Raw genomic sequence first — 26,487 nt, 5'->3', positions numbered from 1 at the left:
TTCAAATTCAAACGGCTTCAATTATTGTTGAACTTTTTATAATGCTATTGTATTGCCCTGAGACTATATATATATACGGGAAATATAAGAATCATGTTGCAGGAATGACACTGTTCATTCCTGCAACAAGGATACGGCGTCGCGTCGTATCCTGACTTTGGTCTGACTTTTTTTTTTAAGCGTGGGACCCACACTTGATTTGTGTGTAGGAAAGTGTTCTTGTCATGTCAAATGACAAAAAGGGAACCCTATATATATATATATATATATATATATATATATATATATATATCTATTAATGACAGTGGCCAGTAGCGTGCACAACACGAGAATATCTTCAATGCTACCAATGCATTATTGAGTTTTCAGTGTATCTTCCACTTAGAATGTGACACAAGTCATAATTTTATCAAATCATTAATAAGTAATTTATTTTAATATTAGTTGAAAGAGTGATTTGATTAAAAGTAAGACACGTGTGTCACATTGTGAGGGAAAGATGCCTTGAAGATATTCTCGCCCAACAAATGGACTTACAAAGACGCGCTTTTGAACAAGGAATTCTGAAATTATTGGTTGAAGATGTGCAAATGGAATCTGTATGAGAAGGTGATGGGTTGACTCTGACTGATATACTGCCGTTTCAACTACTCAACTAAGATATTGTATCTTGCTAACAGAACTCCAACAAAACACCTTATTTCACATTACTACACATTATACACTAATTACTAACTAACTACTTCACGTAACATTGGGTTATATATTTTAATCCATCAATCCAAGACATATCCCGTATGTAGGTGAATTAGGGGCTAATCAACAGTCCAGTTATTTTCTTTTAAAAATATTAGATTGGTCATTTTATATAGCCTGTTTAACTAGAACTAGAGAAGAAATGACTACACTCTGCAGAAACACGTACATAGTCAGGTATGGAGTACTAAACACATTATTTTCAGCCAACTATGGAATGATATTTTAAACATCCTGCTATAGATCAAATTGGTCATATTTTAAATCTCTGTAATGCTTCCATCTTTATCATACGTGATACCATTCCATTTTCTATGATGGTAGTGGTAGCCGGAAGGAACAAGACATAAGAGGCCATACAAAAGATATGTGCCACTAGTACTACTAGTAAATTGCAACCAAAGATTGCCATGCTTAATTCAAATTCAAACGGCTTCAATCACTCATGAACTTATTATAATTCTATTGTATTGGCCCTAGCACTTGATGTGTAATCTACACTTTCAATTTTGTAAATTTATCTTATTTATATCTGACCTATATAATAAATTAGAACCGTTAAATATAAATTAAGGCAAGTTATTCTTATATCAGTGTAGAAATAAAAGATCTTACACCCATTCTTGGTTGTTGACCCATTTCTATTTAATGACTCACATAACTTAAAAATTAAAACTATTAAATAAAGGTGAAATCAACTTTAAGATAAAAAATATAACTAACACTGAACCGATATAAAATAATTAACTCATATTGACTTATTATTTCTCTAATTGACATATGAGATAAAATTATTTCCCGAAATGCAAAACAGAAATAGTATTTCTGAAATATCTTTAATTTTTTCCCCAAATCCCATGATGTTATTTTGAGGTTTTTCCATGTATATAAATGGCTATGGGGAAATTACGAGTTCAATTTGGAATATTGTTTCAACTTTTTTCGGTGAGAGTAACATCTTGAGGACTATTGGAGTTCCAAAGACACGGTTTTGAACAGAGGAATTCTAAAATTATTGGTTGAAGATAGAATGAACGTGTGAGACAAGCACATTGAATCTACATCAAGTGACTTGTGAGCATGGTTGTTGAATCGCAATACGTATCGTGAATCGTTCGGCTGCTTTTTTGTATCGTGAATCGTGAATCGTATCGAATCGTAAGATTCAGAAACAAATTAAAAATAACTTAAAAATATATAATATCATATAAATCCAAATTAAAAAAAAAATCTAAATACCAAAATCCATAAGTAACCAAATCTAAAACCAGTTATTTCTCATATTCATTAAATTTCAGGACTAATATTATCACTATTATCACTATCAAGATCTAGTATTGGCATATCTAGTCTTTCATCTTCTCCATTAGTAGAGTCATCTGACTCATCTCCCATATCTTGTTCAATAATTTGAGATCCTTTTCTGTTATCATTCCTGTTGACATCCTCTTGTATTAAGATGCCTTTGCCTTTATCATTCCTATCATCTTGAAGATTTCGAGGACCTAAAAAAAAAAATATACATAATGTAAATAAATATATTTGATAAGGTGTTTGATTAAAAGAAATATTATATATGCAAATATACCTCTTTTTCTCTTTTTGCTTTGGTCTCCTTCATCAACGTTGAAGCACTCATGAACATCCATACAAGATTCCTCATCCATTAGGCAAGGCTCCTCTTGCTCAGTAATCCATTCCTCGTCAGAATCTAAATCTGATAAGCAGATAGGATCATATGTGTCTCCTTTTCCCTCCCTTTGTTTTTGCCTAATTTCAAGTTGAAGGTTGTATTTAACAAACACAAGAGCATTCAACCTTTGTTGCTCTAAACGGTTTCTTCTCTTAGAGTGAATTGGATCAAACACACTCCAATTTCTCTCGCACCTTGTAGCACTGCAAGTGAGGCTTAGGATACGAATAGCTATTGTTTGCAGCTCTTTGCATTCGTCTCCAAAACTATTCCACCATAAAGCTAGCAAAAAAAAATATAATTGATAAATAAATATTTGGTTAATGACTTAATTTTTAATTTTAAAAATATCAAAACATAATTTAATCAATACACAAAATTCGATGATTACCAGGTTGCTTACTAGCTCTAGTTGCAATTGCTAAACTATTTCCAAAGAGTCTTTCAGCCCTGTCAAATTTCTCAATTTGGGAATCAATTGTGATCCTTGTTTCAATATCAGGACACATCTTCTCCAATGTCTTCCACAAGCCAGTTTTAACCTCACGATCTGGGTTGAACTTTGTGTCATAGTGGAACCTATATAATTATTATAAATTTAGAATAAGACTTAATAATAAATCAAATATAAAATATAAAGAATTTTATATAAATAAATTTTATAAAAAAAAAATACTTACTTCGGATTAAGAAAATAGGTGGCTGCATGAACAGGCCTATGAAGTTGTAAATCCCAACGCTTGTCAATGATTTCCCAAACATCCTTATATCTCTTTTCCTCATGATTAAAACTCTTTGCTATTTCTTCCTTTGCTCTATCCATAGCCTCATAAATGTATCCCATTGCAGGTTTTGAATCACCATCCACAAGTCTAAGAACTTTCACAAGAGGAGTCACAATTTTCAAGCAATAATGTATTGATTTCCAAAACCTTTTATCAGCCAAAACAACATTTTTTGCAAATTTGGCTTCCGGCCTAGAGCAATAAGCACTATTAACCCATTTTTCCATATGTAAACATAGATCGAAGTGCAGTCTTTTGTTTCAAAATTGACTGCATTGTCAAATATGATGTAGCAAACCTTGTTATTGCAGGCCTAGCTAACTCTCTACCTTTGGAAAAGGTTCTATACAAATTCAACACCCATGTGTGCCTATAAATGAAAGTTGTAATTTTTTTTGCTTTCCAAATGGTATTATAGAACACTGTAATGCCACCAATATCTTCCAAAATCAAATTAAGACAGTGGGCTGCATAGGGTGACCAAAAGAGTTGCTTTCTTTTATCCATCAACTTTTGTCCAGCAGATACAAGGGCTGCAGCACTATCTGTCACTACTTGAACGACATTCTCTTCTCCAATTTCCATCACCATCTCATCAAGTAATTCAAACATTTTTTCAGCATCTTTAATAAAGCTGCTTGTATCAACAGATTTTATAAAAACAGTCCCTCTAGGACTATTAACAAGAAAATTAGTAAGAGATCTACCCTTTCCATCAGTCCATCCATCTGACATCAATGTACAACCAGTTTTCTTCCATTCCAACTTATATTTATCCAAACTAGTATGGACAAGATCAACTTCTTTCTTCAAATATGACACCCTCACTTCATGATAAGTTGGTGGTTTTAAGCCTCTACCATATTCACTAATAGACTTCACCATATTAATAAATACTGGACTCTTAACTAAATTAAATGGCAATGCATTGCCATATATGCATCTACAAATATCTCGAACCACCAAATCTCTATCATTCACCATTGAATTTATAGTTTGTTGTTTCATAGCAGATGAGCCACTTCCACTTTTTCCTTTTATCATAAAACTATCCATGCTCCCTTTTTTTGTGAATCTTTATCATCGAAGCACTCTAGTTCATCATCATCTCTTGCATCCTCTAATATTTTTTTAAATAGATCCCTTATCTCTTCCGGCACTTGTTGGCATGGAGCAACTTCTTTGTGTGTTCCAGCTAAATGGTGCTTCATTCTAAATGCTCCTCCCCACATTGTTTTGGGACAATAGTTACATTTAACATTCAACCTATTCGCAAGGGATTTACAATGATCCCAAGTTATATCCTTCAGTTTTTGGGATTTCTTCTTTGGAGTCATTTTTATTATTTCTGTTACTGTAAAAGAGAGAGAAAAAAAATCAAAGGCAAAAATATTAGGTAGGTCCGTAGGTGTCTTCAGCTAATGCACTAATACTCAATTGAATTTATTCACTATTTAAATGAAAAAGGAAATAGCACTTTCATAGGCAGCACTAGGCAATAACACTTTCATTTCAGCAATAGGCAATAGCACTTTCAATTTCAACATGACAGTGACGCATACACAAAAAAACTGATTTGAAATGTGTATGTGTCTTATAAATAGAAACAATAATCTATTTGTAAGACACATCTTCTCATGCATTTTAAATTGAGAACGACTTCAGCACTGCAGCTTTTTCATAATATTATAATAATATAATGTATTCCTCTGATCCTCTCATACATTTTCAATTCAGCTGAATCATCACTATAATATTTTAATATATTTACAATTTACAAATTCCAATCACAAATCAAATCACCCATTTCAAAAATAGTACCCATACTCCTTTGCCTTTTGTGAGTCTTCTTCTACACGCTCTCTGAATCTACTCTGCCTTTTGTGAGTCTTCTTCTACACGCTCTCTGAATCTACTCCTCTGCAAGTCTTCTTCTACACAGAGTCTGCAAGTCTTCTTGAACGCTACTCTTTGGAAATTTCTGCAAGGCATTTTCTCCTCTGCAAGTCTCTCCTTTTGTTTCGTTGCTTTTTATAAGTCATTGCAAGTCGTCTCTGTTCACACCTCTCAGCAAGTAGGCTTCTGTTTTGTTGCTTTCGCACCTCTCTGCAAGTCGTCTATCCTTCTGTTTGCACCTTCGCACCTTTCTGTTCTTGACTTCTTATTTCCTTTTGTTTTTTAAATGGGATTTTGAATCCCTGATTTTTCTGAAGCAAACAACCTTTTAGATAACAACATGCCATTCCAAATCCTGCGACTGTTGAGTGTTTTTTTTTAATTTTTTTTTATATTTTGAATCGCAAAAAAATTCTGATTCACGACTCACAACCGAATCGTTTGATTCCACGATTCCAAATCACGATTCATGCCAAAAACGATTTGCTATTGCGATCCGTATCGATTTGCCACTGTATCGTATCATATCGCACGATACGTATCGCATATCGTGCGATACTAACAACTATGCTTGTGAGGTTGACATTGATTGATACAGTGCCGTTTCCTACAAGTTCTTCAATTAATTTATGGGAAAAATGTGTTGGGCTTCCTCCTTCAATGCTAAGCCCAAGCCCATTGAGGGGTTTTCCAAAAATTCTAAACCTTAAACCCTAAATTTCACCTCCTCTATATATTCATTAGTTGAGGGTGGAGGCTAGGTTAGATGAGAGAGATTTGATATTTGAGAGAAAATTGTTTGAGATTTGAGAGCAAAGCTTTATGCTTTGTATTTGAGAGATCTCTAGAGAGAGTTTGAGTGAAACATCTCTACGGTAGTTTGATTATCACCATTGTTGGAGAGGTTGAGTTAACCACCATATTAGTGTATTTTGATTCTTTGTAACCATTATTTTCATAGTGGATTTTTGATCTGGACTAAGTCCCGTGGGTTTTTACTTCTTCATTGAAGAAGGTTTTCCCACGTTAAAATTGCTTGTGTTATCTTTCTCTCTCCTTTTCTCTCTATCCCGTTTTTGTTTTTGATCTTTTCCGCTGCGCTGCCCGACCTGGTGAAGTTTAGGCCGAGGTATTGCCGAGATCCGAGATCATGATCTTGTTGATTGACTTCTGCAAAGGAAGGCCACTGAGCCGAGCTTGAGGGAACCGATATTTCCCAACAGTGGTATCAGAGCCCGAGTTCGACGGGTTCTGAGGGAGACGAGATGGAGACCAGTGGCATAACCAATGATGGAGACATGTTCAAGTTGACCGCATATAATTTCACCTATTGGAGACCGATGATGGAAGATCATCTCTACTGCAAAGATTTACATGAGCCCATTATCCTTGATGAGAGACCGGCAGGAAAAACTGATAAGGAGTGGGAGATCCTGAGTCGGAAGGCGGTAGCCACGATCAGGAAATATATTGATAAAAGCCTCTGAGCACGTGTCCGAGTTCACGAACGCGTATGAGTTGTGGACGAAGCTGGAGTCCATGATTCAGAAGAAGACTCCCAGGAATAAAGCATACCTGGTTCGCCGAATTGTGAACCTTGAATACAAGGACGACATGAGCATGATTGAATACCTCAACACCTATAAAGGTATTGTGAATCAGCTGTTAAAAGCTGAGATGAAAATTGATGATGAGATGCAGGCTTTGCTGCTGTTGAGCTCGCTGCCAGAAAGCTGGGATACTCTGGTGGTGACTTTGAGTAATTCAACTCTAGAAAGAAAGTTGAAGATGGATGTCGTGACAGACAGCCTTTTGAGCGAAGAAGTCAGGAGAAGAGAACGAGGTATTTCAAGCACGTCTGAGTCCAACATTGCTGAAAACAAAGGGAAATTCGACTCCTGGGGTAGAAGCAAAAGCCGGGGTCGAGATCGTGACAGAAGAGGAAAGTCCAGAGGTCGGTTAAAGTCAAAAAATGAGTTTAAGTGCTTTAACTGTGGAATGACAGGTCATAAGAAGCCAGACTGCTGAACCCTGCAGAATGGCGAGAAGAACGGCTCTGTGAAGCCGGATCAGATTATTCCCAAGAAGAAGGAAGACAAGAGCACCACTGCGGTGGCTGCCAACTCGAATGCCAAGATATTCCTCCTTGGTGGGGATAATTATTTGATTGTTGCATATGATGACTGCACCTGGATTGTTGACTCTGGTGCCTCCTTCCACGTTACTCCACACAAAGGTTTTTTCTCCTCTTATCGAGGTGGTGATTTTGGAGTCGTGAAGATGGGAAATCAAGTGACCATCAAGATTGTTGGTGTCAGTGATGTAACTCTGACCACAGATGTCGGATGCCGACTTGTATTGAAATATGTAAGGCATGTTCCTGACATGCGATTGAACCTAATCTCGGTAGGCAAGCTTGATGATGCCGGGTTAGTGAACTATTTCGGTAGTGTTAGATGGAAGCTGGCCAAGGGAAATTTGGTCGTGGCCCGAGGTAAGAAGGAAGCCTCCTTGTACGTGATGCAAGGAAAGATCAATGGCGGAGAAGCAAATTCTGTCCGAGATGAACCTAGCTTGGAGCTATGGCACAAGCGCCTCGGCCACATGAGTGTGAAAGCGCTCCAAATCCTACACAAGAAAGGACTATTGACCGGGTTGAAAGGCCAAGTGTTGGAGAGTTGTACGCATTGTCTAGCTGGAAAGCAGCACCGAGTTTCTTTTGTGAGACCGAATCAATCCAGACGACGCAGGTATATTCTTGACCTCGTCCATACTGATGTCTGCTCCATGTCGGAAAGATCCCTTGGAGGAGCTCAGTACTTTGTTTCATTTATTGATGACCACTCCCGCAAAGTGTGGGTATATTTGTTGAAGTCTAAAGATCAGGTACTCCAATCCTTTAAAGAATTCCATGCAATGGTTGAAAGGGAGACTGACAAGAAATTGAAGGTGGTCCGATCTGATAATGGTGGTGAGTATTGAGGCCCTTTTGATGCATACTGCAGAGCGGCCGAGATCTGACTTAAGAAGATGCCCCCAAGACTCCACAGTTGAATGGACTTGCTGAAAGGATGAATAGAACTATTGAAGAGAAGGTCCGAAGTATGTTGTCCAATGCTGGATTGTCGAAATCATTCTGGGGAGAAGCCGTCAAAACAGCTGTTGACTTGATCAACCTCTCACCATCACGGCCACTTGAAGGAGAAATTCCAGAAGAAGTCTGGACAGGTCAGAAAGCGGCCTATAATCAATTGAAAGTGTTTGGATGTCGAGATTTCATGCATATCCCTAAAGATGAAAGGGCAAAACTTGATGCGAAGACAAAATAATGCATCTATCTTGGTTCGCCGAGATGTGAGTTCGGGTTCTGACTTTGGGATCCAATCAATTAGAAGATAGTGAGAAGCCGAGATGTGATCTTTCATGAAGATGAGAACATTCATGACATCTCGAAGCCCAAAGTCCGAGTTACTGTGAGATGCGAAGAATTCAATCCTCCTGTCCGAGCTGAAGCAGGGGGAGAAAATCAAGAGAATGAAGAAATTGATGACCAGCAACAAGCTGAAGATGACCAAGACATTGAGGTCCGAGTTGATGATGAGATCCGGGATGAGAATGATGAACCGGGTTCTCAAGCTGAAGAACAGCCGAGATATCCAACTCGAGAAAGAAGACCCTCTACGAGATACCCATATGATGAATACACCGTTGTTGCTGAAGACGGTGAGCCTCAGAGTTATGATGGGGCTATGACGAGCTCAGAGAAAGAAGAATGGAAAAAGGCAATGCAAGATGAGATGAAGTCTCTGCACGGGAATCAGACTTATGAGCTGACCGAGTTGCCTAAATGAAGACGAGCTTTGAAAAATAAATGGGTCTACAAGATTAAGAATGAAGAGAACGGGCAAAAGCCGAGATACAAAGCCCGGATTGTAGTGAAAGGCTGCAATAAGAAGAAAGGAGTAGACTTTGAGGAGATTTTTTCTCCTATGGTGAAAATGACCTCGGTCCGAACCGTGTTAGCCATGGCAGCTTCGATGGACCTCGAGGTAGAACAAATGGACGTGAAGACGGCATTTCTTCATGGTGATTTAGAAGAAGAAATATATATGGAGCAACCTGAAGGATTCCAAGCTTCAGACCAAGAAGACTTGGTATGTCGGTTGAAGAAGAGTCTCTATGGCTTGAAGCAAGCACCTCAGCAGTGGTACAAGAAGTTTGAATCATTCATGACTGATCATAAGTTTGAAAAGACAGAAGCTGACCACTGCGTATTTGTGAAGAGGTATGAAGCCAGAGATTTTTTGATTTTGTTGTTATATATCGACAACATGCTTGTTGTAGGGAAAGACAAATCGAGAATAGTCGCCCTGAAAAAGGCGTTGAGCTCGTCCTTCGCAACGAAGGACCTCGGCCCTGCAAAGCAGATTCTCGGAATCAAGATCATCTGAGATAGACAGAAGAAGCTACTGTGGCTGAGTCAAGAGAAATATATTGAGAAGATTCTGAAGAGATTCAGCATGGACAAAGCCAAGACAGTGAGCACCCCCCTTGCCGGATACATAGAGCTGAACCAAAAGCAATGTCCGAGATCTGATGAAGACAAAGATGAGATGATGAAGGTCCCTTACCAATCCGCTGTCAGAAGCTTGATGTATGCAATGGTTTGCACTAGACCCGACTTGGCGTATGCTGTTGGAATGGTAAGCCGGTATTTGTCAAACCCTGGCAAAGAGCACTGGGAAGAAGTGAAGTGGATCTTCAAGTACCTCCGAGGTACGATCGACTTATGTCTCCGATTTGGAGAAGGCAAAGCCGAGTTGCAAGGCTACTCGGATTCTGATTTAGGGGGAGACGCCGACTCGAGGAAGTCGACTACGGGATATTTGATGAGATTTGCCGGAGGAGCTGTCTCTTGGCAATCAAGACTTCAGAAATATGTTGCACTATCGACAACTGAGGCTGAGTACATTGCCGCTACTGAGGCAAGCAAAGAAATGTTGTGGATGAAGAAGTTCCTCATGGAACTCGGCCATGATCAAGACAAGTACGAGCTGGGTTGTGACAATCAAAGCACAATCCATCTTGCAAAGAATTCGACCTATCACTTCCGCACTAAGCACATTGATGTGAGATATCACTGGATCCGGGATGTGGTGGAAGGTGGAGAGCTCGAACTCGTCAAGGTGCACACTGACCAAAATTGGTCTGACATGATGACAAAGCCAGTTCCAGCAAGGAAATTTGAAGACTGCTGTGAAGGAGCCAGGTTGATGCTGAAGCCGACGCATTGAAGTCGGAGGGGGAGATTTGTTGGGCTTCCTCCTTCAATGCTAAGCCCAAGCCCATTGAGGGGTTTCCCAAAAACCCTAAACCCTAAATTCCACCTCCTCTATATATTCATTAGTTGAGGGTGGAGGTTAGGTTAGATGAGAGAGATTTGATATTTGAGAGAAAATTGTTTGAGATTTGAGAGCAAAGCTTTATGCTTTGTATTTGAGAGATCTTTAGAGAGAGTTTGAGTGAAACATCTCTAGGGTAGTTTGATTATCACCATTGTTGGAGAGGTTGAGTTAACCTCCATATTAGTGTATTTTGATTCTTTGTAACCATTATTTTCATAGAGGATTTTTGATATGGACTAGGTCCCGTGGATTTTTACTTCTTCATTGAAGAAGGTTTTCCCACGTTAAAATTGCTTGTGTTCTCTCTCTCCTTTTCTCTTTCTCCCGTTTTTGTTTTTGATCTTTTCCGCTGTGTTGCCCGACCTGGTGAAGTTCAAGCCGAGGTATTGCCGAGATCCGAGATCAGGATCTTGTTGATTGACTTCCGCAAAGGAAGGCCACTGAGCCGAGCTTGAGGGAACCGATATTTCCCAACAAAATGTGTATCATTTTAAAGTATGTAAAGTTGTGTCATTTTAAGAGAGAGAAAGAGATAAATAAAGGAGGAGAGAGAGTTGACAAAAAAAATAAAGGTGTGAGTTCCTATGAGAGTGAAAGAATATAAGTTGTGTCATTTAAAAGGATAAACATTTTTCCCTTAATTTATAGGCCACAACTATGCCTTGTTGTTCGCTCTCAACCAATCAATAATAGCCAATTGCACTGCAATAACCACTTTAGGAAATTAGATACAAAGACTTTCAAGGCTGACTTACATGCAGTTAATTCTGTCCGAACGACGTCCCTCAATTAGTGTGGAAGCAAAATCAGGTCGATATATCGAGCTTGGAGCTCGGTATTTAGAGGTCGGTCTGAAGTCACCAAGTCAGCCAACACGTAGAAACAAGAATTGTGCAGAAATTAGAGAGAATGAGAGAAAAAGCAAATTTTAACATGGAAAACCTCCCCTAGAGCATAAGAGTAAAAACATACTAGTTCAGGAAATCTTCCACTATAAAAAATAACAGGATTACAAAGGATTCAATCTTCCTTAGTGACACTAGAGGTATACTCAAGCATCACCAGTAATGATGGTTACAAGGTTCTTTTCTAAAAAGGTCTAACACTTAATCTTCTCTCTAAAGGATTCTCACAAAAGTCTTAGCTAACCACATTACAAATGGCTTCTCATGTATTTATAAAGGGTGAAGGGAAACCCTACACCATCTTCTATAATCTTCTTTAATTATTAGGGTGGTATCATTTATTGAGGCGATTGTGCAAACCTTGAGTCATGCACCAATAAATGAGGTGAAGAAATTATGCATGAGTGCATTCTACGGTTGGTAGAATTAGTGGGCAAAGAGTTTGATCAAGTTTATGTGGAAGGCAAGGACTCCATAATTTCATCGTGTGAAGAAACACCTCAAACATGTCGGGTTCTACTAAACTGTTAACATTCTTGAAGGCATTTGTAATGTGTGCTTTTATATGGTTGATTATGAACCGTTTGGTGCTGGAGATAAAAAAAATGTAATTAGGAGATGTTAGAAATTTTTATAATAATTGTGGCCTTCAATCAATTGTAGTTTTTCTTGTTTTAATAAAAACAGTCTAAATCATGATCCATATGGAGGTGCAGTATAAAGTCCAATTAATTAGTGATCCTTTTGATTTGGGCTTGGATATATGTAAACTGATTAGTATGGGTAATAGTGTAGGCCTAACCTATAGGTCCATGATGGGAAGGAGACTAGGGTTAATAAGTTGGCTAGGTTTCCTCTGCATTCACAACGTGTTAGAAAATCGTCACTTCACAACTCGCCCCATCGACAATTGTGATCAGGGAGTGGTGTGAATTGCAGAGGAAGATCCTGGTCTTTGTATTGCAGGAGCATCAGAGGAAACAAGAAGTCTTCAAGAAATCAAATCATGTCTTCAACAAGTAAGCCTAAAATCTTTTGGTGTTCTAATTTCATATAATCTCATCTTGAAATTTCTTACATTTGGTATCATAGCCTAAATTATATGATTTAGAACCCAATTGTTTAATAATAGATATGATTAGATTTTTGAAATTGAAATTTTGATTAGCTTTTAAATCCTTATTTTTGTGCATTGCAAATAGAGAATTTTGACATTTGTCTTCAGGATTATTAAGTATTTGGAACATAACGACGTTGGATGCAGAGAATTTCAAAATTTGTTTTCACCGTAATGTGGAATAGTGGTTACTTATTTCTATAACTCTATTTTAAAAAAAAAAAGGAAAGAAATAAGATAAAACATCTCGACTTTTTTGGAAATAAAGAATTCTCGACTTTAGATTCAAACTTGTACATGATAATGGAACGTTGCACCACAATCCACAAGCTTTGTCAAAATGTGCTTATATTACTTATATATTTAGTTGGACTTTTTGTTATCATTATTTAGTTTGAGACCTTTGATATTTAGAAGTCTTCCGGAGTCTTTGGTTTGCCCAAAATCTTCGACGTATATTACACGTTTGGTCATGGGATTAAAGGAAATTTTTTACATATTGTTTATAATTGTTTCAATTGCAATAAATATTTTAAAAAATTATTAAATTGTATAAAATATTTTCTGGTGTATATTTTTGTCAAAAATATTGTATTTCCTATTGATGGCGTTAAATTGATTCGCTATGATCTTGCAGAATCTTCCGAGGTGCCATTAATTGTGTTTACACAATAAATGTATTTATTGTCTCATGCTTCTTTTAAAGACAAATCTATTTATGTTCCATCATATAATACATAGTGAGAGAATTTGTTTTCATTGCGCCACATTATGATTTTTAAATCCAATTTGACATTCAAAGTTGTTCAATATTTTCATGATTTAAATTATGAAAAATAACAATGGTTGGTTTGGTGCTTTATTTCATAATTAAAAGCAATGTTTTCAGTGCCACATGCATGTGTTCCAAACAAATTTTATTATGACATAATTGATTTGTGAAAGTTGTAATTAAAAGTTGGATTGGATTGTTGGGCACAAGCTACGCTAAATTGAAAAGGTAAAAAGCTAACAATAGTAGTTTGAAACTTTGACTCCGTGAATATCATGTGAAAGGTAGAATGTTGTGTTAAAGGAATTGGCTTGCTTGATATAACATTTATCATATTTTGCATCAAATAGTGATATTCAGACTTATTTTAGATTATTGTAAAATGTTGTATTTTGAGCCTATAATGCATGCTCTAATATTTTGTTTTGAAATTTATATGCTTCCGCTTGAATTATTTGAGTGCAAATTTTTGTTGGTAATGCTATTATCTTTTATTCATTATCCGTAGAGATATTGTACTTTCTCGCGGACTGAGTTATGGTTTTGGGCAAGAGAAAACTAATTTCAGTGTAAGAGTTTTCATGAATTAGTATGGGTAATTGACACCAAAGTGGGATTACTTATATTGGTTTGTGAAAACTTCTTTGTAAAATTTGAGAAATAATCTTGGTTATTTCATGCAATTTCCTGCCCAAAGGGGGTAATTGTGTGTTATAACTGTGAATTTATTTGGGATGAAATTAATGGAGGCGCATTGATCTAGGAGATCTGTCTGCCCAAAGGAGACAAATCTCTGAAGTCAGTGTATGCTCACTGAGCAACTTTTCTTTGAGGTTGTAGATGAAGTTATTGGAGGCTCATTGGGCTAGAGATCTATCTGCCCAAAGGGGATGGATTTTCGAATCCAATATTGTGCTCATTGATTAACTCATCTGAGGTTCTGACCTTGGTTTGTGCATTCTGCCCAAAGGAGAATGTACTATTATGTTGGCCTTGTTATGACAACCTGTTGTGCTAAATGATTAACTCATCCTAGCAACTTATTCTTGAGATTGTAGATGAAATTATTGGAGGCTCATTGGTCTAGGAATCTATCTGCCCAAAGGGGATAGATTTTCAAACCCAGTGTTGTGTTCATTGATTAACTCATCTGAGGTTCTGGCCTTGGTTCAACCTTGGTTAGTGTGTTCTGCCCAAAGGAGAATGTACTATTATGTTGGCCTCATTATAATATCTTGATTTAATTAAAAGGTGTATATTGCCCTGTAATTTACTCTGATGTATTCCGGTTTTGCCTTAATAATGACCTTTTATGTTTGATTCATTTTGAAATTAATATTTTGAAATATTTTTTTTAATTTATTATATACATGAATATTTATTTGGAATTATTTGCTCTCATTCATATTTGATTTTGTGAGCTCTTATTCATGTTTAATTTTGTAATAAATATTTATGTTCCTTTTTCAAAATTTTAATTAATGAAAATTGTTACATATTATCATGATTATAATGTTAGTATTTACTCTCCCATTTTTAGTGTAGATTTTATGTGCTTTGTCAATTTAGTTTGATTAGTGAGCTAAGATATATAATTGTTGATATTGGAGATTGAAATTTGTAACACAAATTGCAGTTTAGTAAATGCAATATGAATTTGGGAAACATATGCTATAAAGTTTTTTCATATTATTTAGGTGTGATTGTTGAGAATGTTATTTGTGAATCGTCAGGATTCTTTGTTAATAAAAATTATTTTTTGCAATTATCTTCCCAAAGGAGAGTTTATAATATGCTAATTATTTCGTTAAAATTATTCCATTGCTCATAATCAATATAATTGCATTTATGTAACAAATATACTTTTGATATGAATGATAACAATGCCATAATAGAATTGTTGATTGGATTGAATTGTGATTAATGGAGATGTGATATAGATTTTTATTTTATTTTTTATGAATTTTGATCTTGACAGAGCATTGTGTGTTAGCCCATAATTAATATAGATAATATAATATCCCTAACCTAATTAATTAGTAAATTACATGTAATTTAGTAATTAAGCATGTTTTAGTAAGTAAAATTAAGTATAAGGCTTAATGAAATGAATCTGAGTCGCTTTGGAGTTAAAAAGTGTACTCAGTGAGAATTAAGGGGTATAAATGGGTACTGGCAAAAGTACCCAAAATATAAAAATAAAAATAGTAATATTCCTAGAATAATATTCCAGACTTTTGGGTAAAGTTTGATAATTATTGGAGTTGAATAGATAGACGAACCGATACCCGCTTAAAGCCACTTAACCTATGTTAAGTGACTAAAAGCCAAAAGAGCCCCAAAACCCCCCCATTTTTCCCGTCGCCAGAAGAAAGAAAAGAAGGAAGAAGAAGGAGAAGGGGGAAAGGGAGGAAGAGAGAGAGAGGAAGAGCAATCCTCCACCGATTGGAGTGATTCAAAAGCCTAAACCACTCTAAATCTTCCCCTCTTTCATAATCCTAGCTTTGTTTTGAGTGGGGAGCATTGTGGAGAGAGATATTGCCTCTCAAAAATTCGGCCCTTTGTGAGATTTTGGGGTTTTGGGAATTTCTACCTCCATGGGAGCTTGAGGAGCGCTCCTTGCTTGGTTGTGCAACCATTGGTGGTAAGATTCTACCCCTTGAACTTTATTTTCATGGAAAATTGCATGAGTTAGGGTTTATGAATAGTGTTTTAGGGTTTTGATGAAATGTTGTTAAATTAGCTATGTTCTAGGAAGAATGGAGCTTAGAGCATGTTGTGAAAAATGCTAGGAATGTCATTTAATCGGTAAAAATGAGCCTAGTTAGTTAAATGACTATACTTGGTATATTGCAAGATTATCATGCTTGTTGAAGAGTTTTCTTGCAACTATGACCAATGGTTTGACTTAGTTGATTGATGATTGTGTCCTAATGATGTCTAAGATTGAGGCATTTGGACCAACCGTAAGTGATCAACCATTGGAGCAAGCTATGGAGCTTGATTAGCTCCATTGGATAGGTAAGTTCATGCTTATGTTTGGTATGAATTGTATAGCTTGGTTGATAGCTATGAGATGTTATTGGATGCAATAAGTGTTGATTGCATTAAACCTTGTGTAGGTTTTATTTGAAAAGAGTGATTATTGTAATTGGCTGCTGAAACTGTTGGTGAAGAACAAAGGTCGACTGAAGCATTAAGGTAAGCCTTCGGACCTTGGGTATAATTCCCTTGATTGTTCCACCAAGCCCTGAAAGGGTAGTGGTTGTTGATAGTGTATATAAATGCAATGAAATAGTGTAATGCTTTGTTATACGTATGTGTATGCATTTGGTGTGGCATAGGATGGTGTTTCCCTATGTTGGTATGTTGCATGACGATGCGTAAATCATACTTGGTAGTTAGCTGGCCAGTAGGACTATTTGCATCTGAGTTTCCTTAGGACAGCTTGAGAGCTCGAGAGATTTCTCCTGGAGATGTTATAGCACTTTGCATAGATATGTATTTACTGCATTATTATTGTTATTGCTATTACACTGATATGGAACTGTGGGGTGGAGAGATTCTCCAAGGACCCCTGGTTTACTGGATATATTCGTATATCTCACCCCGTGTTGTGGGGACCCCCTTTCAGGTAAGGATGCTGCAGGAGCCACCAGTGGCAAGTGGCCATACTTGGATTAGTAGTGATGCATGAGGATCCAGTATTTTGATATCATGCATGTTGTTTTGTAGCTCACATGTATAGGATTGTAAGTAATAGACAATTGATAGATGTATGTTATGTTTATTTGGAATGGACTTAGCCTATGCTCATGCCTTTGGTTATCTCTTTGTTGATGGGAGCCAAGGGAATGATCATAGTGTTTTGTAAGCTAAGTTCCATGCATTGTAATGAATATGATTTGTAATTGATGATTACCTTAAGTTCATTATATGCATGCTCTCTATGTATTGGATTGTTGAGCTGAGAAATCATATTAGGTACCTAGTTCTAAATTGGGAATTGCTGAGAAAACAAGGGTTATGCTGCCCAAATTTTAGTACAAGCCATGAGGAAAAGGGCATGCATGTCCCTTTAGATGTGTTTGTATTATGCAAGAACTAAGAACCATTTATGGAGAGGAATTTATATGATAAAATTGGATCGTGGTGTATGTATGGAAGTTGTAGATATTTTTCTTAGCTTTCCATAGAGACCAATATTGTGTGAATTGAACATGTATAACTCTAGTTAGAGGTAAAATACTAAGAATTGGTGAAACCTTCAGAACTTGGCGCACCGCGCGCCATAGTGCTTGGAAGCTTCTGTTCCGTAGCGCAAATCGCACCGGCGTTGGCGCAAATCGCGCCGGGATCACCAGCTGGCGCACCTGGCGCCAACCTTGGCGCCTCCAGCGCCATTTCGATGGGGAGCTTCTGTTTCGTTGGCGCCCGCCGCGCCGTAGCTGGCGCCGGTCGCGCCGGAATCAGCAGGATTCGCGTACGTGTTTCGTAGAAAACCCATAACTTGGGCTACAGTGCTCCGATTTGAGCGCGGTTTGAATCCACGCGTCGCTAACGAAGAGATCTACAATATAGTAGAAATTGTGAAATAAATAGGAAGTAAATTAATGGTTTATAAATGGAATAAGAACATGATGTTAAGCTTGGTTTATCTGATTCCGCAAGGTAATATGGTTATGATCACGCAAATGAGATATTTTAAATTCGGCGTCGTTTTAAAAAGAAAAATTTATCCGGATTTTTAATTGAGCCAATGTGATTGTAACTGCGCTTAATATCATAATGCGATGTTAACAAACCGGTTCTAGAACGAGGTGTTACATTTTAACATACTTGACGTGTTTTTTAGTGGGAGAGATATGATTAATTTTGTGTGATCTTGAAGTTATTGTCGAGTCAGTGGGAGATAATTGTTTAGTTTTTAATGCCAGGATATGGATTTATTTTGAAATAAATTTTCTATAAGACCTCTTTGAGAAAGATTTTGAATTCTATATCCTTTTTAAATCAACATGGATTTTATTTTGCAGTAATGATGATTTGATGAGGTAGTGACTTTCTTGAGTTATGATGAAAATAATTTCTGTTAGTATATTTACCATAAGGTCAGTGGGAGAAAAGTCTCTTTTCTTGTATTGTATGTGGATGACTTAGTTATTAAGAATATTGACTGACTCTCTAACCAAAGGATTTAGGCCCATGATAAATACATGTGAAGAATATAGGCATTGTGAATTCCTTTGATTTATTTGATTAGTGGGAGTTTGAATCATTTATTATTTTCTTGTCATGTTGAACAATTTATTTTAGATATAATTGATGTTTATTTAACAGATAAATTTTATTTTGAACAATTGATAAGGATTTGAGTTTTATTATTGCATATATTGAACATATGTCTTTATGTTTATCAATTGTGAGATATTTTGGTACTCAGTGTCGTTGGGACCACCATGCCAATGGTTAACACTATATTGGAGTTTGAGGCATGATAATAATATTTTGGAACTCAGTATCGTTGGGACCACCATACCTGTGGTTGACACTATATTGGAGTTTGAGGCATGATTTTGGAACTCAGTGTCGTCGGAACCATCATGTCTGTGGTTGACACTATATGGGAGTTTGAGACATAATGGTGTTTTAGGACTACAGGGCCCGTGGTCGACACCATAGTTTATTGAATGATGGTTTTTTTGATAAAACCATGGAATTTCTCTGGCTTTAAGGCATTTGAGAGAGATTTGAGGACTGACAGAGAAAATGACAGTTTGGCTGTTATTGATCATATTGGCATGCTATTTTCTTGCTACACTCCACACTAATGACTAGTCGACGGAATCAAGTAACATTTGTGATCATGGAAGGTCTTATATCGATAAGGGTATAAATCACCGCCTGATTCAATGTTATTTGATTTTAGTTGGATGGAGTCATATTCTGATATCGCATCTTGGATCATGTGTTTTCTTATAATGTGGCCACATTATAAGAATTAGTCCTTAGCCCGAGAGACGTTTTCAAATAACTTGTTTTCTTTTTCTCTTTTGAATTAAAATTTTACAATTGATTTTGCCCAAGTGGGAGAATGTTAGAAATTTTTATAATAATTGTGGGCTTCAATCAATTGTAGTTTTTCTTGTTTTAATAAAAACGGGCTAAGTCATGATCTATATGGAGGTGCAGTATAAAGTCCAATTAATTAGTGATCCTTTTGATTTGGGCTTGAATATCTGTAAACTGATTAGTGTGGGTGATAGTGTAGGCCTAACCCATAGGCCCATGATGGGAAGGGGACTAGGGTTAATAAGTTGTCTAGGTTCCCTTTGCATTCACAACGTGTTAGAAACCGTTACTCCACAACTCGCCCCATCAACAGTTGTGATCAGGGAGTGATGTGAATTGCAGAGGAAGATCCTGATCTTTGTATTGCAGGAGCATCAGAGGAAACAAGAAGTTTTCAAGAAATCAAATCATGTCTTCAACAAGTAAGCCTAAAAATCTTTTGGTGTTCTAATTTCATATAATCTCATCTTGAAATTTCTTACATTTGGTAGTTTCTTGTATAGTCTAATAAAAAAAATTCTTTTCTAATCATTCAGTCTTAAAAATCAAAACATTACTTCCCTCAATTTTTGCCTACAAGATTTTTTCTTGATAATACTCAGGTTAAAGAAGATATATCTTGAATCATCAACTGGATGTTTGTAATTTCAGAAAAAAGCAAGGGAAGTAGCTGTTTGGAACGAGATAGTTCCTGTGCCACATGTTGTTTTGATGGTTTGGACTTGGGTTTGTAATTTCATAAACGCTATTGTTACCAAAAGCACTATATCTTGCTCATCCTTTTGAGAGAAATGAAGGGGAAAATGCTCATCCTTTTGAGAGAAATGAAGGGGTAAATGTGAATCTAAGAGATCATTCGACAAACATATTTTGAGGACATGAGTTTGATAAAGATGACATATGCTTTCCTTGATGTCTTCCCGTTAATGTTTCTAATGCTACCGCTCCAAAACTGTAATCATCACATTTTTTTTGTTAAACTAAAGGTGTAGGCAAACTCTATAATAGAACTAAAAATAAGAAAGTTAATTTTTTACTCCACATAATAAAATAAATTTAGAGAAGTTATAAATGGCACACAATATACCTATTTTGTGTTAGCTACTATGGTTTGATTCCAAAAATACAGATCAAGGAGTCTAGAAATTGGTGTGCAACAAAGTATTGCTACTTGATGAACAATTGGCGGGGTACAATCATGATGCATGTAGGACACAACATGTGTTATATATTCCTCTAATGATATTCACCCTCTTAATCCAATTCAACCCCGACACTTCTATTATCATTGCTTAAGACATACAATAAGCTACCGTTTTTCATGTATTGATAGACCAAAAACATGTATTGTAAATTTCCTTTATAGTCTACACAAGTTTGAGTTAATTAAGCTATGCTTTAATGTTTCTATAGTGAATGTAGATAAAATATCTATTTTTACTCACAAAATGATATCGTTTTAGATTAAAATTAAAAAATTATAACAAGAAAGACAATTGTAACCCTGAAATAAATTATAATTATAAAAATAAATTGATTTCCGCCCCAAAACAATATTGTGTTGGGCTTAATATAGATAACTTATCTACATTGACGGCAGAAAAAATGAACCCATTAAGCTAATGCAAAAAAAAAAAAAAAAAAATTAAAAAATCTTGTCTTCTCGTAAATTTGCATCCACGTGCCAAGTTAACTAAGAATACTAGGTCCAAGAGAAAAAAAACAAAAATCATGATTTATAGCATAACGTTTAATAGTTTTAACTTAAAGTTTGTTGTTTCTCATGTTGTAGGAGATAAATTTATCTTTCACACACACACACATAAAGTTTGTGGGACCCATGTTTTTTCTTTCTCTCTCTTCTCCTCACATGACATGGGCCCCACACAAATTTATGTACTTGTACGAGATAAATTTATCTCCTACAACATAAGAAACACTAAATCATTTAACTTATTTTGAGTTATTAACCAACATCTATTTAAGAGATAAGTACGAGGGGAATTGAATTCAAGACTTGAAAATGGAAAAAAATATTACTTAGAGAACCATTGTATATATTATTTTTTGTTGTTGCAAATGTACGGGTTGAAATGAATGCAAATGCGTTTTCAAGAGACAAATTAGTAAAGAAATAGGGAAATATTACTCTCATAGACATCTTATCTCATTTTCTCTCACTTCGATTTCCACACCCCACCTTTTTCTTTTTTTTCTTTTTTCTTACAATGGTGGGACCCACCTATTTTCTCTCTACAACATAAGATAATTATCTTATGTAAAAGGAGATTAATAAAACCCAAAGAAATATAGTATAAAATTATCAATTGGCATTCATTTAACAATTTAAACTTTTGACATGATTGATTGCTTTATATGGTATTATATGACCATATGGTCACCGAGTTCAATCCGAATGGATTCTGCATTTTTCAAACCCAATAAACTCTTTTTTGAGGAGACATTGTTTCCTTCCATTGTGCAACCTGATTTCTTTTCTATTTCTATTGTTTCCAGTATGAGATAAGATTTCAATGTGAATATGTTCATCATGAGATTTTGGGCGTTTTTGTTGTTTGATGATAGTAATTTCCATCCTATTCCAGAAGGTATGAAGCTAGGCATTCCTGATAACAAGAAGTCATGATGGTGTTGTTTCACCTAGGGTTGGCAAAAACGAGCCAACCCGTCGGGTTGGCTCGTAACCCGCCAAAAAGGAGCCAGGTTGGATTGACAAAAACGAGCTGCCCACCCGAGCCAACCCGGCTCGTTTCAACCCGTGAAAAAACGAGCCAACCCGTGGGTCAAACGAGTCAGCTCGTGGGTTGAATTTTTTTTTTTTAAATACAAAATATAATATACAAAAATGGACAAAACCCACACATGTCATCATTTTTCTTCTTTCTCTAAACCTAAGTCCCTAATCTTCTCACATCCCTGCCAATTTTATATTGTTAGGCTGTGCTGGCTGGCTCTATTTGGTTCAAATATCTTAGTCACTTAGTAGCACGTGGTTCTGATTGTTTCTTGATGTTGATGCAAATTTGTTGTGAAGAAAATTCAAAACTAAAATATTTTGCTTTTATTTCTGATTTTGTAACCCTTTGTTTAAGCTAATGGAAGCCACATAGCTGGTGCATTAACACTACATGGTCATTTAAATAGGCTGAAAACGAGCCAACCCGCGAGCAATTTTTGAGCCAACCAGCGAGTCAATTTTCGAGCCAACTCGCGCGAGCTATTTTTTCAAACCAATTCACGAGTCATATTTTTTAGCCAACCCTAACCTGACTCATTTTTTTCAGGTTAAATGCGGGTTGGGTCGGGTCGGGCTGGGTTGGCCCGTTTTGCCAACCCTGTACACTTCCACCCAAGTATTTCGAAAAGATGGAATTATGGTCTGGCATTTTGTTTTTAATCGTGCGAGGATCACAGTACATGAAGGATTTCTATGATGATTGTGTAAACCTCTCTTGCAAAATTTTCACAGAATTACATTGAAGCTATTAGACAACACATAGTTACGTTCCAAATTTATTTATTTTTTTAAATGCTTTAAATGAGTTTACTTTTGAATTATGTGAGTGATTTGTTGAGTTTGGTTCCCACATTGATGAGTTCCATGTTCAATCTTGCATGATCAGGGGTTTAACTAGAATTAAGAATGAGGGCAAATTTAGGCATACGAAGGGACCCAATTCTATAAGAGGAGAGATTCTTCATTGCATCCCACAGTAACTTTTTATATTACATATTTTGTTTATGAGATATATTATACTTATAACTTTTTTTTTATAACTTCTTATAATTAATTTTTTTATTGTTGGATTAAAATTAAATCATCGGTTATAAAATAACATAAGCGAGGACATTTTGATTATGATCCAACAATGAAGAAAATAATTGTAAGAGATTATAAAAGAAAATAGGTGGTAAGTATAACCTCTTTCTTTGTTTATATTCTATAAAGTACTATTGTTTATGAGAAATTACTTTTACATAATAAATTATTTAAAAAATATGAAATAATAAAAATATTAAATTAAAATAAATATTTTTATTGAGTTCAATTTTTTCATTCTTAATATTGTATTTTTATTTTTTTCCCCGCAATAAACATCAAATATAATCTGTTATACAATTTTTAAAAAACAATTTGTGGTGAAATTATAGTTACAATTTTTAAATCTCTTACCATTCGTGATTTTTATTTACGATATATCAATGTCTTCACTATTTTTTTTCAAAATATTTGAAACAACAATTATATATGAAAATTTATTTAATAAATAGTTTCATTTTTCATTTTGTTGTAGGTATTTGGAAAATCTTTTTTTCCTTGTAACGTCTTACAATCACTTTTATGATTGTTGGATCAAAACCAAATTAACAGTTACAAAATAACACTATGTGAGATCTGTTAATTTAATTTTGATCCAACAACCATAAAAATAGTTATAAGAGGATGTAAGAGAAAATAAATTATAAATATAACATTTTTCAAATAATATTATATAAATTTTATTTTAAATTACTGTATCTCATACTCTCTCTCCATCTTAATTTATAATAACAAAAACAAGAAAATATTATTTAACATTAAATAGAAGCAAAGTTAATAATTTGTTGGGAGAAATGAAATCTGTATTTTTTAAGGGTTCGTTTTTTTTTACAGTTAATATGTAGATAAGTTATATACATTGAGCACAAAATGATGTCGTTTTGGGACGGAAATCAAGGTATTTTTATAATTATAATTTATTTTAAGGTTATAATAGTCTTTTTAATTATAATTTTTTAATTTTTCAACTCAAAACGACGTCGTTTTGAGAGTGAGTGTAGATAACTTATCTACATTTATTTTAGAAACATTAAAGTCATTTCTTAAATATTTCAATTTTATTTAAATTTAAAAAAGACCGCAGTTGATGGAAAGTTGTAAAATATTTCCGGTATCACATGATATAAATTCAATTTTTATTATCAAAAATAAGATTGTTTTGAGATTTTTTTTTTAAAAAAATTATAATAAAAAAATTAATATAATCACTGAATAAACAGGATGAAAATATATTTTCTTTATTCTCGTTTAAAAATAGAAAATAACTTATCTTATCTGATAATAGTCTCGAGTAACATAAGATATTTTATCTTATTTATTTATTTTAAAATCTATTATCTTATCATTATTATCTTAAACTAAACCTTATAAATAAAAGAAATTATTTTCTCATTTAATATAGAAAAGAGTTTTCTTATATTTCAAAATACATCAATAAATGTGTTTTATTATTTTTTATTTTTTAATACAAGGTGGGACCCACCATATGACGTAAGAGGAAGTACTTTAAATAAACATTTAATGCTCAGATTCATTGCACAACAAACTTGCTTTGCTCTCAGAATCCTTTTTTTGGAAATAATAGGAAATTAAAAAAAAAACACAACAAAAAGAAACTAGGCACAAAGCCTAGACCAGTGAACACCTATAGTGTCACCATACAGACTATCAATACAACCTGACGGTGGACAATCAAATTCCTGAATTACCCAAGAGAAACCATAAGAGTAAGAGGCTAGAAAGTCCGCTACTCTATTTCCTTCACGGTGAATGTGAGACATATAAATCTGCCAATCTCGCTGCATCAAATTTCGAATATGATTCACCAAATTAGCCGCAGGGTAATCATGGTGGCACCCATTTGTAATGAGCTGTTGAGCTGAAAGAGAATCTCCTTCGAGCCAAACTTGCCTAAAACCTCTATCCCAAGCTAGCTCCAAACCAACCAAGCAAGCCCATAACTCAGCATGCAAAACTGTACCTGAGCCTAAATTTTTACAGAATCCGACGATCCAAGTTCCTGAGGCATCGCGAAAAACTCCTCCACACCCAGTCCTAGTACCATTAGCATCACATGCACCATCAACATTAAGCTTAACCCAATCCACAGGAGGACAACACCAAGCAACCAATCTCTCTATTCGATTCCTTGGTTGATTGTCCGCTCCAAAAATAGGGTTAGCTGCAAGAGCGACACTATCTCTGAAACCAATTGCTGAACGGATAAGTGAATAAGCATTCTGGCAATCACCTTCAAAAACCCAAGAATTCCTACATTTCCAAATTTTCCAGGCTAAGATTCCAAATAAAAGAGGCCAGTCCGACCCCATCCCCCAATCCTTTGAGCTGTCTAAATTAGAAATGATTCAATTGTGCAGGTTGAGGTTGAAAAATTCACGCTGATTTATATGAGGCATTATCATGCACCATACTTCCTTTGATTGTGGACAGTCGCGAATAATATGAAGGATAGTTTCACTAGACTGATTACATCTAGGACACAGATCTGAAAGAGCCATATGACGGCGGAGTCTACAAACATTAGTCATCAGCTTCTCCCCTGCCATTAACCAAAGAAAAAAGCGAATTCTTTCTGGCCCCTGCCATCTCCAAACACTTTCCCAAGGAAACTGTTGGATTGTAGTATCTTTGATGGCTAATATTGCATATGCTGACTTAACAGTAAACTTGCCATCTGTCGTTCCATTCCAAATTAAATGATCCTGGCCATCTTGACTAGAAGGAGGAAGAAAATTCATAAATCGATGCAGCACAGAATCTGGAAGCAATTGTCGAAGAGAATTCCATTTCCATTGCCCCAATTCATCCACGTAGTCCACCACCTTCTGAAGAGTATCACTAATAGAAAACTGAGAACCTGCATATGAGATCAAAGGACCACAATCGGGCAGCCAGCTATCAAGCCAGAACAAAGTGGACTGACCATTGCCTAACTGCACCCGACTATGATCCATTATAATATTCCAATGACGCGTAATTCCCTTCCAAAGCTGGGAGCTGCTGTTTGGAGCATGAATAATTGGTGTCATGCCTGCCTCCACATTGTACTTAGCACGTAAGAACTTTGACCACAAGGCATCTGGATGAGCTACGAGGTTGAACCCAACCTTCATGATAAATGCTGAGTTCATTTCCCTCATACTCCGCAGTCCAAGGCCTCCATTTTTTTTATCCATGCAAATCTGCTTCCAGGCCACAAGATGAGAACGTCTAGAGTGTGGAGA

General features: G+C 35.7%; 1 protein-coding gene across 1 annotated transcript; it reads right to left on the bottom strand.

Moving 5' to 3' along the window:
- Window positions 1-2,043: 2,043 nt before the first annotated feature.
- LOC133297067 (uncharacterized) lies at window positions 2,044-4,290 on the bottom strand. The gene is made up of 5 exons (XM_061496130.1): window positions 3,533-4,290; window positions 3,130-3,426; window positions 2,841-3,028; window positions 2,345-2,731; window positions 2,044-2,261 (listed from the first exon to the last, which is right to left on the bottom strand). The coding sequence occupies exons 1-5, from the start codon at window positions 4,288-4,290 to the stop codon at window positions 2,044-2,046; spliced, it is 1,848 nt and encodes a 615-aa protein (XP_061352114.1).
- Window positions 4,291-26,487: the final 22,197 nt, after the last annotated feature.

The sequence above is a fragment of the Gastrolobium bilobum genome, unplaced genomic scaffold (genome assembly GCF_033153095.1).
Source record: "Gastrolobium bilobum isolate Gb01-03AN ecotype WA unplaced genomic scaffold, APGP_CSIRO_Gbil_v1 utg17589, whole genome shotgun sequence".
Classification (NCBI taxonomy): domain Eukaryota; kingdom Viridiplantae; phylum Streptophyta; class Magnoliopsida; order Fabales; family Fabaceae; genus Gastrolobium; species Gastrolobium bilobum.
The sequence above is the reverse complement of the archived record's forward strand: the minus strand, read 5'-3'. Positions and strand labels throughout refer to the sequence as shown.